The sequence below is a fragment of the Globicephala melas genome, chromosome 15 (assembly GCF_963455315.2).
Source record: "Globicephala melas chromosome 15, mGloMel1.2, whole genome shotgun sequence".
Classification (NCBI taxonomy): Eukaryota; Metazoa; Chordata; class Mammalia; order Artiodactyla; family Delphinidae; genus Globicephala; species Globicephala melas.
This window is the reverse complement of record NC_083328.1, coordinates 71,462,460-71,476,997: the sequence shown is the minus strand read 5'-3', so window position 1 is coordinate 71,476,997 and position 14,538 is coordinate 71,462,460. Positions and strand designations below refer to the sequence as shown.

General features: G+C 47.4%; 1 protein-coding gene across 2 annotated transcripts; it reads left to right on the top strand.

Annotated features, from left to right (window-relative positions):
* Nucleotides 1–10,962: 10,962 nt before the first annotated feature.
* On the top strand, nt 10,963–13,125 carry SLPI (secretory leukocyte peptidase inhibitor). 2 transcript variants are annotated; one of them, XM_070043712.1, is made up of 5 exons: nt 10,963–11,044; nt 11,726–11,884; nt 12,134–12,283; nt 12,377–12,526; nt 13,113–13,125. In XM_070043712.1, exons 1-5 carry the CDS (start codon nt 10,963–10,965, stop codon nt 13,115–13,117), a joined length of 546 nt encoding a protein of 181 aa, XP_069899813.1. In that variant the 3' UTR covers nt 13,118–13,125. The 2 variants fall into 2 exon arrangements, with proteins under 2 accessions (XP_069899813.1, XP_030699422.1); XM_030843562.2 differs by lacking the exon at nt 13,113–13,125 and adding an exon at nt 13,036–13,094.
* The last annotated feature ends 1,413 nt before the right edge of the window (nt 13,126–14,538 follow it).

Here is a 14,538-nt window from a genome sequence, read left to right as displayed (position 1 = left end):
TAGAGCCATGAGCCACAACTGATGAGCCCATGTGCCACAACTACTGAAGCCCGTGCACCTAGAGCCTGTGCTCCGCAACAAGACAAGCCACTGCAACGAGAAGCCCGTGCACCACAATGAAGAGTAGCCCCCGCTCGCCGCTCGCGCAGCAACAAAGACCCAACGCAGCCATAAATAAACAAATAAATAAAACAAATAAAAATGATTTTAAAAAAAGAAGCTGAACCCGTGTGTTTTCATTTCCTGTGGCTGCTGTAACATCACCACAAATTTAGTGGCTTAAAAAACACACAAATAGTTTTTGAGGTTAGCAGTCTAAAACGGGCTGGCAAGGCTGCATTCCTTCTGGAAACAATTGTTTCCTTGCCCTTTCCACCTTCTAGAGACTACCGAATTCCTCTCATCACCTCAACCTCTGCTTTGGGCATCATACCGCCTTCTCTGACTTTCACCTTCCTGTCTCTGTTGCATAAGAACCCTTGTGATTATACTGGGCTGACCCAGATAGTCCATGATAATCTCTCCATCTCAAGCTCTTCATCACGTCTGCAAACGCTCTTTGCCATGTAAGGTAACATATTCACAGGTTCCAGAGATTAAGATGTGGACATCTTTGGGTGTGTGCGTGCGTGTGCATTATTCTGCCTACCACACAGGGCTTGAAGCCAGGAGGACAGAGCTCAGAGCAGGCACTTCCAAGCACGCACATGCCTGGCCCCTCACTGGCCATGGCGAGGAGGGAGAAAGATGATTGAGAAAAGCCCCTGAGCTGGGGGAGCCCAGGGCTGGAGGGGGTAAAGTCCACCTGACTATAACAGAAAGAGGACCCTTCAGGTGAAGGGATGGAGCAAAGGGCGGGTAAGGAGGGAGAAATCACAGAGGAGGGGACTTCCAGCCAAACCTTAACCTACAGGATGACAGGATGATTGAGGTCTCACCTGGACCTGAGGGTCAGATGAGCAAAAGTGCCCATCCAACCCCTTTGTTTTGCGGCCGGGAAACCAGGCCTAGAGGGCAGAGTTGTCTGCCCAAGATCACAGTGAGATAACCGGGGGTCTGACTGTAACAGGGACTTCAACGATGGGGTGGCACTGAGGCAAAGGTGAGGCCTCCTCCCTGGAGCTGGCCAGGACTGTCTTCCGTGGGGTTTCTTTTCTCGCCTGCTCTTCTCCTGTAATCTCCACAGTAGCCACTGGATGGCGCCTGGAGCTCTGATTTGGAGTTGGGTCCCAGAGCCCTTACAGGCCTTGGGGGCTGGCACTTGTTGAGCCAGGCCTGCCCTTCTCCGAAAGACCCTCCTCCCCCTTCACACCCCTCCCCCGACTCTGGCGGACCCTACCACCCCAGCCTAGAAGCTGCTTCATTTCCTAGGCAGTGACCACACACCCCTGGATTGGAAGACCAGCCCTGCTATTTACTAACTGTGTGTAGGTATTGACAAGGGCTGGTTCCCTTGTCCATTTCCTGATTCTCTTTTGGGGAGGCTGCAGGAGGCAGAACTCCTTTATCCACTCTTTGGAAGCTAGAATGTGGGCATGAGGGCACAGTGCAGCTGTTAAGAGCACAGACATGGGAGCCAGACTGCCTATCCGAATCCCAGCTCTGCCATGAGCTGTGTGACCTTAGGCAAGTTTCTGAATTTCTCTGTGCTTCTGTCAAAGGAGACCCAGTTTTCTCATCTGTATAATGGAGAGGATAGTATTCCCGATGCCACTGGGTTTTTGTGAGGATTGAATGAGATAATCCATTTTATATTCTTAGAACTCCGCTTGGTACATCGTATGTACAAAATGCAAAAAACAAAAATGCACAGCTGGGGTTTAATAAACTCCATGCTTTCTCCTTGGACTATGAGTCTTGAGGGAACAAGGCCAAGGTTCAGGGACAGTTGGGAAGTCATTCAAGACAGTGCAGTGATAGTACAGTAAGTCCCCTACATATAAACCTTCAAGTTGTGAACTTTCAAAGATGCGAACGTGTGTTCGCATGTCCAATCACGTAAGTTAGTTCATGTGTCTGGCATCCATTGTCCATGCATGCATCCCGTACAAGTGGTTGTGCTTTCGTGAACTTTATTGTACAGTACTGTGCAGTAGCCCAGGATGTCCAGAAGCAAGCGTAAAAGCAGCAGTGTTGTAGCTGGTACTGCTAAGGAGTGCCAAGTGATAATGATGGAAACAAAAGTGAAAATAATTGAGAGAGTGGAGCGACAAGAGGAAGAAGAAGTAACTGAAGAACCCCAGAGGTTCACAACACAGGAAGCGGCAAGGGAATTTTCTTTATTTGAGGAGGCACTGTTAGTTTTTTGTTGGTTTTTTTGTTTGTTTGTTTGTTTTATAAATTTACTTGTTTATTTTTGGCTGCGTTGGGTCTTTGTTGCTGTGCACGGGCTTTCTCCAGTTGTGGCGAGCAAGGGCTACTCTTCACGGTGGTACGCGGGCTTCTCATTGTGGTGGCTTCTCTTGTTGCAGAGCACGGGCTCTAGACACATGGGCTTCAGTAGTTGTGGCACATGGGCTCAGTAGCTGTGGCTTGTGGGCTCTACAGCACAGGCTCAGCAGTTGTGGCACACGGGCTTAGTTGCTCTGTGGCATGTGGGGTCTTCCTGGACCAGGGCTTGAACCCCTGCCCCTGCATTGGGGACAGGCGGATTCTTAACCACTGAGCCACCAGGGAAGCCCGGCACTGTTAGTTTTTGAGTCACAGGACCCGAACGTAGAATGGTACACGAAGGTTACAGCAGCCATTCAGAATGCGATCCAGTGCTACTGTGTCATCTATGAAGAGAAAAAACGAGCTACCACCCAGACATCACTGGATCACTTTTTCAAGGGGGGAGATAGAATTGAATCCAGCAAGGAAGCAGAACCTAAGCCATCAACGTCAGGCGTGAGTGAAATGGCAGCTTGCCCTCTGTCTCCTTTTGCTGACGATCCTTCGGCTCTACCATCTCCCACCTCCTCTCCCTCCTCCAGTCAGTAACTTTTCTTGCCTGTTCACTCGATGCCAGCCCCTGTATGCCAGCTGTTGTACTGTACTACTGTACTTTTCAAGGTACTGTACTGTAAGGTTAAAAATGTTTTCTTTATTTCTGTGTTTGTTTTTTATGTATTATTTGTGTGAAAAGTATTATAAACCTATTACAGTACAGTACTATACAACCGATCATGTTAATTGGGTACCTAGGCTAACTTTGTTGGACTTACGAACAAATTGGACTTAGGAACGCACTCTCAGAACGGAACTTGTTCGTATGTATGGACTTACTGTATTGAGAGTCCGTTGATGGAGCCCTAACCAGATGATTCTTGCTGGTGACCTTGGCCGATTTTCTTGGTTTCTTTTATTTCCACAAACTACCTGATATCCTGGAAAGGCTTCCAAGTTGCACAGTTTCGAAAGTCTTGGTGGGAGAGAGGCGTATACTCAGAACACAGTGTGAATGGTGCCCCCTAGCGTTGTGAAATGGTCCTCTCGTTAGCCTTCCAATAGAGCCCTTTCTGCTTAGCGAGCCAGGCTTTGTGTGTCTGTTGCTTGCACCCAAGACCTCTGGCCATGCCCTGCTGCATTCTTTGTAAGGGCTGCATAGTATTCCATTCTATGTAGGTGTCATATTTCATTTCAGCACCCCTTATTGGAGGATTCTGGGTAATTTACAGCTCTTTGACATTCCACAGACAGACACAATGACATGCTTCTTAGAACCTATTTTCCAGCCCTTGTATCCTCATCTCTGACTCTCCCTACCCCCACAGGCTCACAGTTGGGTGGGAAGTGACCTCATCCACAGGCTCACATGGTGGCTGTGATCCTCTGCCTGTTTGATCAAGGCAGGATTGGCCAAACGTTTAGAATAGCAGGGAGCTCAGTGGGCCAGGAAGGGAGTGACAGATGATTCTGGGAAGGCAGGTGTGTTTGGGCAGCCAACCTGGGCCCCTCATGCCCAGACCCCTCCCCTCCCCCTGTTGGGCTTCATCATCTCAGTTCAGCATGGGAGGAAACATCTGCACAGCCTCTGATGCCTTGAGGGACCAGTGACTTCTGTGTCCCCCTCCCAGGGGCATCTGCACTTTAAAAGAAGCCTGGAAGGAAGGGAGTAAGGCTCACCCACAGGGCACACTCTTCACGGTGGGATTTCAGGCAGTCAGGGTCACATACCTGAACAGAGACCATCCTATGTTCCAGGGATGGTGATGGGCTCTTTATCCTATACGATCCCATGTCATTCTTATGGCAACATTGTGAGGCTGGTATCACCAGTTCCATTTCACTGAAAAGGCAACTGAGGCCAGAGAGGGGAAGAGATGTTCCCAAAGCCATTCTGGGAGCACATCTATGTCCAGGGCTCTTTCCACTTTATCAGTAATGGGGAGAATGTTTGGAGTGAAATTGGGAGGCTTTCCCCTGACTTAGTACCAGCAGCCGAAAGGCAGAGGTCTGGGAGAAGAGAGGAGACTGGGGGAAAGGGCTGGGGTGAGTGCTCTCAATTCAGCTGCTTTCCAGCAGCTTGCGAGTCCATGGCATTGATTGGAAGCCAACAGGCCAGAAGCTGACTAAGTTACAGGTTGTACTGGCAGGGCAAGTCCGACGTTGGCCAACAGTTGGGTTTCCCATGCCTGAAAGTATTCCTCAGGCTCTACTGCACCTATGGGAGTAGCTGGGTAGAAGCATAGTGATGGAGAAAACCTGTGGCTTTGTGCTCCCCTGTTGTGATGCAAGCCTAGATGTATCCAGAGTCCAGTATGTGATCCTCAAACCCCCACACAATTGCAAGAGTGTATTTCCCGTGTATCCCCATCGTGAAAGACCAAAGGAGGCTGACCTCACACAAAACCCATTTGTGAGCACAAGCCTCTGTTGCCCTGGACCATGGATAAGAGATCACCTGCCCGTTTCCCCTTAGGGAGAGCATCTACTTGACATTTCTAACTTCAACACCTTCTTCCATCACTTTAACAATTTTGTACGAGGGAGCTGTGATGCAAGACTTCAAATTAGGATTCAATATGACGCATTGCCTTGACATATGGTAAGATAGGAGGAGACCTGGAATGTCCTAACCTCAGGGTCCCCTATCCACTCTGCTCCCACTGATAAGATCTTCTAGCTAAACAACCCCCTTATCAAGGACCAGGCGCGGTTCCTGCTTACCTCTGAGTAACGCCTTTCAGTTCCCTGCTAGCTCGTGGAATTATTTCAACAAGCCAATCACATCCTCATATGGGAACCAGGGAACATCCCGCCCTCTTGACACTACTAACCCTGCCTCCCACGACCCTTGGTTGCTCACTCTGTCCCCAAGTGCAACCTCACGTGGTCCTGTGTGGTGTGTGGTGTTCTCCCTCGAGCGGAGAACCGATAAACTGCTGTTGATCTCATCCAGTCAGTGCTGGGGATCATGTGTTTGGCTGTCCTCATACCCTAGGGTAGGAGTCACTCCCTCACCAATGGGGTCTCCCTGAGAAGTGCTTTTACCCCGGTTACTTTTGATCAGGGTCCTGGAAGTGAGGGTTGCTTGAGAATGGAGAGCAGGAGGCCACATCCTAAAGAGTCTTGGGTTTGAACTTCAGCTCTGCCATCGACTGGCTGATTGACCACAGGCAAGCCCTGTATCTCTCTCATCCTTGATATTGGTTAAGCGTCAGTTGCAAAACCAGGAGTCACTCTAGCTAGCGTAAGCAGAAAGCTATTTATTATCATGAATTTGTATCCTATAAAATCGCTTGAAGGGCTGGAGAAGGAGGCTGTAAATTGAGGTTCTGGGATAAATTCCCCCCCACCCCCCAACACATCCCGAGTCATGTTGCCTTGGCCACAGTTCAGGAATGCTGTTCTGCCATGGTCTGTGCCCTGCGTTTGGCTTCCTTCCAGAATAAGTTCTGGTTGGACACTTTAGAGAATGAACCTGATTGGTGAAACTCAAATCACATCCAGAACCACAGCTCTGGGAGTGGGGCGGAGTGTTGGTCTCAGAATTGTAGCTTTTAATTTTCCAGCCTCTGGTCTATATAGAGATATAGCAAAAAGGTTGAAAGGGATGTTAGTAAGTCAATCCATAGATTCTGCTACAGCCTCTGCTCTCCATCTCTGAAATGGTTTGCTGGGATCCTCCCTGTTTGCTGGGATCTCTGGGTGGGTTGGAAATGGATGAGGGGTTGCTGCCTAGAGTCAAGCCCAAACTTGTACCATAGTCAGAGGCTCTCTGGAGATTATCTATATAAGTGATTTTCAACCCTATAGACCCTGGTGCCTTTTTTATTTTAGTCATATCCCCTTTACTAATCTGAAATGAAATTAATATCTAATATAACTTTGCTATACATGCAATATCAAAAACAGGTTAATATGGTGTCCTAACTGTAATTATAGGAATGAAATAAAAGCAAAGGAAAAGTTGTAGTAAAGTGATATGTACCCCAATATTTAAACGTTCCATCAGGGCTACTGTAATGATGTAATCAAGCTATTCATAGGGAATATACACTGAAGTCCTCATGTATAAATGAGTGTGATGTACACAACTTGCTCTCAATGGTCAGAATAAACCATTATCTTTCACACACACGTGGAAGAAAGAGAATGATAAACATGGCAAAATATTAACATTCAGTGTATCTGGGTGAAAGGAATATGATGATAATTCTTTGTACTATTCTTCCAATTTTTTCTATACGCTTGACATTATTTCAAAGTGACAAGTATAATAACATGTTAGGATGTTGAATTTCTCAGTGTGCTAAAAAACCTTGTAAATAGATAGGGTACATCCCAGGAGTTTAAGGGTAGTTCAAGAACCAGAAATTATCAATGTGATTAAGTAAATTAAAAGTTTAAAGAAAAGAATTCAAATGAATCTTTAAATTGATTCATAAAAACCATTCCATATTGTTCTATGTTCATTCATGATAAAAATACACACTATACTAGGAACAAAAGAGAATATTCTTCACCTGATGAAGGGTATTTACAAATACCTACAGCAAGTTTTTTTAAATTTTATTTATTTATGGCTGTGTTGGGTCTTCGTTTCTGTGCGAGGGCTTTCTCTAGTTGTGGCAAGTGGGGACCACTCTTCATCGCTGTGCGCGGGCCTCTCACTATCGCGGCCTTTCTTGTTGCGGAGCACAGGCTCCAGACGCGCAGGCTCAGTAGTTGTGGCTCACGGGCCTAGTTGCTCCGCGGCATGTGGGATCTTCCCAGACCAGGGCTTGAACCCGTGTCCCCTGCATTGGCAGGCAGATTCTCAACCACTGCGCCACCAGGGAAGCCCCTACAGCAAGTATTATACTCAGTGGTGAAACTCTAGAAGCAGCATCCTTAAAGTCAGTACAAGGCCAGACTGCCCTCTATCACCACTCTGATTCAATATCAAATTAGTGATCGTAGGCCAGTGCAATAAAACTGGACATAAAAATAAAGAGGAATAGGGGTGGGAAAAGAAGAGATAGAATGGTTAATGCGTACAGGTAATATGAATGTCTTCAGATGAAATTCAAGAGAGTCATGGGTAAACTATTAAAATTCATGAGAAAATATATTGAGTTTGCAATTACAAAAGTCAGTATACAGGGCTTTCCTGGTGGGGCAGTGGTTAAGAATCCACCTGCCAATGCAGGGGACACAGCTATAATCCCTGGTCCGGGAAGATCCCACATCCCATGGAGCAACTAAGCCCATGCACTACAACTACTGTGCCTGCGCTCTAGAGTCGGGAGCCACACTGCTGAGCCCATGTGCCACAACTACTGAAGCCCATGTGCCACAACTACTGAAGCCCATGCACCTAGAGCCCGTGCTCTGCAACAAGAGAAGCCACCGCAATGAGAAGCCCGCTCACCACAACGAAGAGTAGCCCCTTCTCGCCCCAGCTAGAGAAAGCCCGCGCCCAGCAACAAAGATTCAAAGCAGGCAAATATAAAATAAATAAATTTATTTTAAAAAGTCAATATACAAAAAACCAGTTGCATGCTTACACACCAAAAACTATCAAATAAATTAAAGAGAGAAAAAGCTCCTATTCACAATAGTCATGAATTTTATTACTACCTAAAAATAAACCAAGAAAACGTTTGCAAGAATTACATGAAAAAATTAAAATTTATTATATGACTTGAAGAGGACTTGAATAGAGTAATGCTCATTTTTTAATTTGTGAAGACTTAATATGGTAAATATTTTGGTTCCACTCAGTAATTTATAGCTTTGATGTAATTGTAATAAAAATCTCAACAGATTTTTTTGAGGACCTTGAGAAATTGATCCTAAAATTTATGTAGTAGAGGAAAAGTGCAAGAATAGCCAAAACAATTCTGAATAAGTAAAACAGAAAAGACTTGTGCTGCAAAGCAACAAGGTATGTAAAACGGAGATGTTAATGGAAAGAGTACCAAGGAAGACTGGTTTGAGAATAAATAAATTGAGTAATAATCGAACACAGAAACACATCCATCTATATACAAAAACTTGGTACAAAATAGATGTGGTTTTATAAATTAATAAGGGATCAATGATACGGGGGAACAACTGGCATTCCATAATAGGAAAAAATGGAAACAAGATCCCTAGTTCAAACCATTCACAATAAATAAATTCCAGATGGATTCATGACTTGAATGTGGAAGACAAAACTTGTGAAAATATTTAAACAAAATGGAAAGGATTGTGTAAGGATGGTTTGACGTAAAAAGTACAATCCAGGGCTTCCCTGGTGGCGCAGTGGTTGAGAGTCCGCCTGCCGATGCAGGGGACACGGGTTCGTGCCCCGGTCCGGGAAGATCCCACATGCCGCGGAGCGGCTGGACCCGTGAGCCGTGGCCAGTGAGCCTGCGCGTCCGGAGCCTGGGCTCCGCAACGAGAGGCCCCAACAGTGAGAGGCCCACATACCGCAAAAAAAAAAAGTACAATCCATAGAGGGACAGATGGGTAAAACTGACTCCATCAAAATAAAAATATATATCCTTTTTTTTTTTTTTTTTGGCCACGCCACACAGCTTTCGGGATCTCAGTTCCGCCATCAAGGATTGAACCCGGGCCACGGCAGTGAACGTGTCGAGTCCTCACCACTGGACCACCAGAGGTTTCCCTATCCTTTTTAAAAGATGACACCAAGCACAAAGTTTATGCTAACTGATGTTTCTCTCTGGAGCTCATTTATCATCTGCACATCTGGCACATGAATTGCACAAACTATAGATGTGAACCTCACAGGGGTTCTCTCCTCTGACCCCAGCTTTGGACTCACGGTACCTCTTGTCTAGGCAAGAAGCATCAGTTCTTAGGCCGTCCCTGACCAACCTCACCCAAAGTATTTCCTCTTCCTCTCACCTTGTATGGCAGACCAAACGGGATGACTCATATTACCTACTTAATATATTGTCATGAGGTTTAAGGTGCTAAATCACGCAAAGTATTCAGCACTGTGCCTGAAACGCAACAACTTCTCAGTAAGTATCAGCTATAATTATGTAAAGGAACATTCATTAAGTGGGAGAGTCAGGATTTGAAACCTGGTCAGTGTAACTCCAAAGTCTGTGATCTTTTAATGACATGTTTTCTCCCTCAAAGAAATCATAGTCTTGTGTGGAAACAAATCAACAGGCAAAGAAGTAGGTAAAGCGAGGCCCAGAGAAGAGCATCTGACATAAAGGATGTCGGAGACCCCTTCCTCTCCCTTCCCCCAACACCAGTGGATGGCAAGGCAGATGGTATTTGTGAGTGAAAGAGAGAGAGCCAACCAGAGGCATGACTGAGTCTTACAGCCAAGAACCAGAGATGAGGTATGGTAGCCTTCCTTACGAAGGAACAGCCGCCAGTCTTTCTCCTGGTCTCTCTTCCTACCCTCGATCCTAAGAGGCCATCTTGTGAGCACAGCCCAGACGGGCCTTGAGAATAGGAGAGCCTCTACCAGCAGTGCCCTCAGTCAGCAGTGTGGGGCTGTTGAGTCATGGCAGTACCGGTTCTAGACGAGAACTTCACCTCGTAGTTTAACCCTCGCATTGTACAGATGGGGAAATGGAGGTTCAGAGAGCTGCAGTGTTCTGACCAAGGTCACACAGCGAGTCAGTGACAGAGGCTCTAGAATACAGAAGTAGATTCCACAGACAGTCAGTTGGACTAAGGATCTTTTGAGATATAATAAATAATCCGAGTTAGCAGAAGACTTGATAACTTTCTGTGAGCTCCGAGGTATGTGTGTGTGCGTACGTGCGTGCGCACATGCATGTGTGTGTATCAGAGAGAGACTATTTTGTAATAATAGTAATAATTATAATGGCTACCATTTTTAAGTGTCTACCATATCCCAGGCCTTGGGCCAGAGGCGCATTTACTCCCCATGACAATTATAAGAAGAAAAAGTATAATGGTGCCTACTTTACAGAAACTGACACTAGAAGGTCTTCTGACTTGTCCAAGGCAACGGATAGTAAGTTGTGGTACCAAGGTTTGAATCCAGATTAGGTTAACACTAACATTCATACATTTGCCTACTACACTGTGTCGTATCTATGTGTCCCATTAACTTCTGTATCCCCAGGGCCTGGCATAGTGCCCCCAGGAGTGGGAGAACTAGGGGTGCATTGCCCAACGTCTCAGCTCAGAATCCAGGTCTAAATAGCATTTTTGCATTTGACCTTTTACCCTCCATCTCCACTAACAAGGCTAAGGAGCCTGGGGCCCCTACAATGCTCAGGGCTCAGATGGACACCTGAAATGGTTTCCTTATCAGCCTGGCGACATCTCCCAGGCCAGCCTCTCCTATTTCTTCTCTGGCCTTTACTCTGTTGGCCTAGCAGTCTTGCTCGGGACAGGAATGACCGGTATTAAGCTTCCCGGTCTCTGGCCAAGCTTCCTGCTTATGCCATTGAAGCTGGGAGGGGCCGAGGAAATGCTCGTGAGGCCACGCCCACTAGGGAAGGTATAAATGGGGGCGGCTGGGCCAGCAGAGCCACCCCTGCCCTCACCATGACGTTCAGTGGTCTCTTCCCCTTCGTGCTTCTTGCCCTGGGAACCCTGGCACCTTGGGCTGTGGAAGGTGCTGGAAATGGTGAGTTGGAGTCACCCTGGTATGATCCTGGCTGCAGGGTCAGAGACGGGGGCTCGTAGTGGTGTGGGGATGGCCCCTTCTCTAGACTGTAATCTCTCAGCTTAGTTTCAGGAGACGTCCCTGGGGGTGTGTTCATGTCCATCTGGGCTCCAAAGTCTCTGTGCAAGCTTCTGAGCATCTGGAAATGCTTCTTTTCCTCAGCCATCTGTCAGCCCAGGTCTCACTGCCTTTCTATTCTTATTCCTCTCTCTCTCTTTCTCTCTGCCTCATTTCCCGGTCAGTGGCTCTCCAATCATCAGTCTGACTCTTGCTCGTTCTTCCCGTTAATCTCTGTTTTCCTGTCTTTGGCTCTAGCTCTTCACCTGCTCTGTCGGTTCTATTTATCTCTGTTTATTTCCCTCCATCTCCATCATGCTCAGCCTGCCTCTCTGCCTGTGTGGAGCCTTGCTTCTCCCTGGGGAAAGAAACCTTGGCTGGGAAGCCTATGCCTTCCTCCTGACCACGTGTGTGATTTCATCAAGCCTGTCACTCTTCATGGAGATCAGACAGGGACTTCACTTTGGACTTTGTGGATGGTCCCCTGAGTGAGGGTCACTCCTGGAAAGCGGTGCTTTGTCCAGGAGCCGTGATGGTTACTCAACACCCAGCCTCCTCCAAAACTCTTGAACTTCTCTTCCAAAGCTTTGAAAGCTGGTGACTGCCCTCCTAGAAAACCTGCCCAGTGCCTTAAATATGAGAAACCCAAGTGCAGCATTGACCGTCCGTGTCCAGAGAAGAAGAAATGTTGCCCTGATGCTTGCGGAATGACATGCCTGGATCCTGTCAACATCTTGAACCCAGGTGAGGAGGTGAGAGAGCCACCAGCCATGCAGCACTGGACAACTGGCCACCTGCATTGACTGGGGGCCCAATGTCAGAAGAGAGCCAGAGCCTACCTTGAGGGGGTATCCCGGCCTCAGGAGGGATGTTGTGGTCATGGGGATGAGAGGCTCAGGCTGGGGCATGGCCTGGGGCAGGGGCTGGGGTCCAGAAGCAGGGGGCTAGTATGGAAGGTACAAGGTTTCTAACCCATGTCTCTACTCTCATCAGTTGAGGAGAAGCCTGGGAAGTGTCCAGTGTTCACCTACCGATGTGCGATGGTTAACCCCCCCAATCGATGTGAGACAGACAGCCAGTGCGTGGGTGAATTAAAGTGCTGCGAGGGCCCTTGTGGGAAAGAGTGCCTGCTCCCTGTGAAAGGTAAGGAGGGCCTGGGGCAGGGGCTGGGGTCCAGAAGCAGGGGGCTTGTATGGAAGGTACAAGGTTTCTAACCCATGTCTCTACTCTCATCAGTTGAGGAGAAGCCTGGGATGTGTCCAGAGTCCCTCATCCGATGTATGATGCTTAACCCCCCCAATCGATGTGAGACAGACAGCCAGTGCATGGGTGAATTAAAGTGCTGCGAGAGCTTTTGTGGGAAAGAGTGCCTGCTCCCTGTGAAAGGTAAGGAGGGGCTGGGGCAGGCTGACCTCCTTCCCTCCAGCTCTCTCAGTCTCAACCCTCTGGAGTTCCAGGCATATAAACAGGGGGACTCCTGATCTGGACCCCAAGGAAAGCCTCTGCCTGACTCCCTTGTCTTCCGAGAGCCCTGTTCCCCAGGCCTCAGGGCAAGGATTTCCATAGGATGGCTCATGGCTCTGATTATATCCCAGCCCTTCTGAATAAGGGCCCCAGGGCAAGTGACTCTGAGTCTCAGTTTCCTTATCTGTAAAATGGACATAATGAACTTGAAAGTGCATTGTCAAAAGCACTGTGCACTAAGTATGTATTATTAAGGTTATTTCCAAGATGTTGTCTAGGGTCAAAGGCCAAAAGATCAGTGGATTTTGAGGATAATCTTGCTCAATGCTCCAACCTTAGAGTTTTCTAGTAAAATAGAGACTTGAAATCAGCCTCCCGATACCAAGACTCACACAACTATATCAGCACCTTGCTATTTTCTCTATCTCAAGGGAATTCTTGGGGAGAGAATGTGGAGATGACTTGGCTGGTTCCTGTATTGAAGTCCTGATCTCATTTTCTCTCACAGCCTGATTCCTGCCACTTGGAAGTGGCTCTGGATTCCTACTCTACGTGGTGTGGGAATTCCCTTCTACTCCCACGCTTGGATCACTGGGGCACTCCGTGGTGAAGCCTTGGTCCTATCACCAATATCTTCTTTGCAGAAAGGCTTGGCACCCAGTAGGCTGCCAGCAAATGCCTGTTGATTGGTCAATATATAAATGAGCATATTTCTCTCTGTACATCCTGCTTTTGTGGTTCATTGGGGAATATCAGTTTGGTGGGAGATGATGAGGGAATGTCTGAATAAGAGGCCTCCCTCTTACAGATATGGAGTGGAAGGAAGAGGCTTAGGGGCTGGACAGACCAGAATTTACATCATGAGTCTGAAAAGCCTTGGCTCTGTGGTTTGGGACAAATGACTTTATCTCCTACATCTTAATCTCTTGCCCTGCAAAGTGATGATAAAAATCAACTTGTCACAGTGTTTGGTGTTTGGAGCATTGGGGTATCCAATGCAAAATGAAGAGCAATGTTACAGGGCCATAGCAGGTTCTCAGAAAATGGTGGATACTTTCCTTCTGTGGTGATCATGAGCCTCTTTCATTTCTCTTCTCTCCCAAGACACTATTGCTTCTATCTTAAAATAAGTGTTGAGCAGAACAACGTGTACCCGATTATCAGTCCCAAGGGAGGACTCCAAACACATATGTCTGTCCATTGTATGCTGGTATCAGAGTCTCCAAGGAAAGCACAGCATGGATGAAACAATGCTTCACTTACACAAGATGCTTCTATAGCGGGCTTCGATTTCCCATGGCTAGGGAGTCTCTCCTGGCACCTGATACCGGGCAATTTACATGTAGGCACTCCTCTCATGACACGGTAGAAGGACCCCATCCCTTCCCCACTGAGGGCAGATACAGCAGTGGGGTTAACCAGATGCCAGAGGGCACACACACAAAACAAAGGAGCATGCGTTGAGCTTAAAACAGGGAAAGATATTTCCACTCATGACCATAAGCCTGGCACAGGTTGTATGGGCTCCTTATGTCTTGGTAAGTAAGTATTCCAGGTCCAAGGCCCATTCTTTTGTAGTGGGGGATGCATGCATGAGACTGCCTTTCCCAACACTAGGAGTATTGTCATGGTAGGTCATTTTGATGACATGTTCTTGGCCAGAACCACAGGACAGTGATATGGTTCTTGACTCAGTGGCGTGGAAAGAGTAACAAGAACCGGAATTCCGAGAGCTAGAGCCAAGTAGGGAACTTTGCTCTATGGATTCTAAAGGAAACAGAGAACTTAATTAGGTTAACGATTAAAAAAAAGACAAAATAGGGCTTCCCTGGTGGTGCAGTGGTTGAGGGTCCGCCTGCCGATGCAGGGGACACGGGTTCATGTCCCGGTCCGGGAGGATCCCACACGCCGCGGAGCGGCTGGGCCCGTGAGCC

What these genes read in the sequence shown, in the direction of transcription:
- SLPI (XM_030843562.2), top strand. Translation starts at nt 10,963, where the DNA reads ATGACGTTCAGTGGTCTCTTCCCCTTCGTGCTTCTTGCCCTGGGAACC. An exon ending in TGTGGAAGGTGCTGGAAATG is followed by an intron (nt 11,045 to 11,725) that starts GTGAGTTGGAGT and finishes TCTCTTCCAAAG; the next exon opens with CTTTGAAAGCTGGTGACTGC. An exon ending in GTGCCTGCTCCCTGTGAAAG is followed by an intron (nt 12,527 to 13,035) that starts GTAAGGAGGGGC and finishes CTCTATCTCAAG; the next exon opens with GGAATTCTTGGGGAGAGAAT.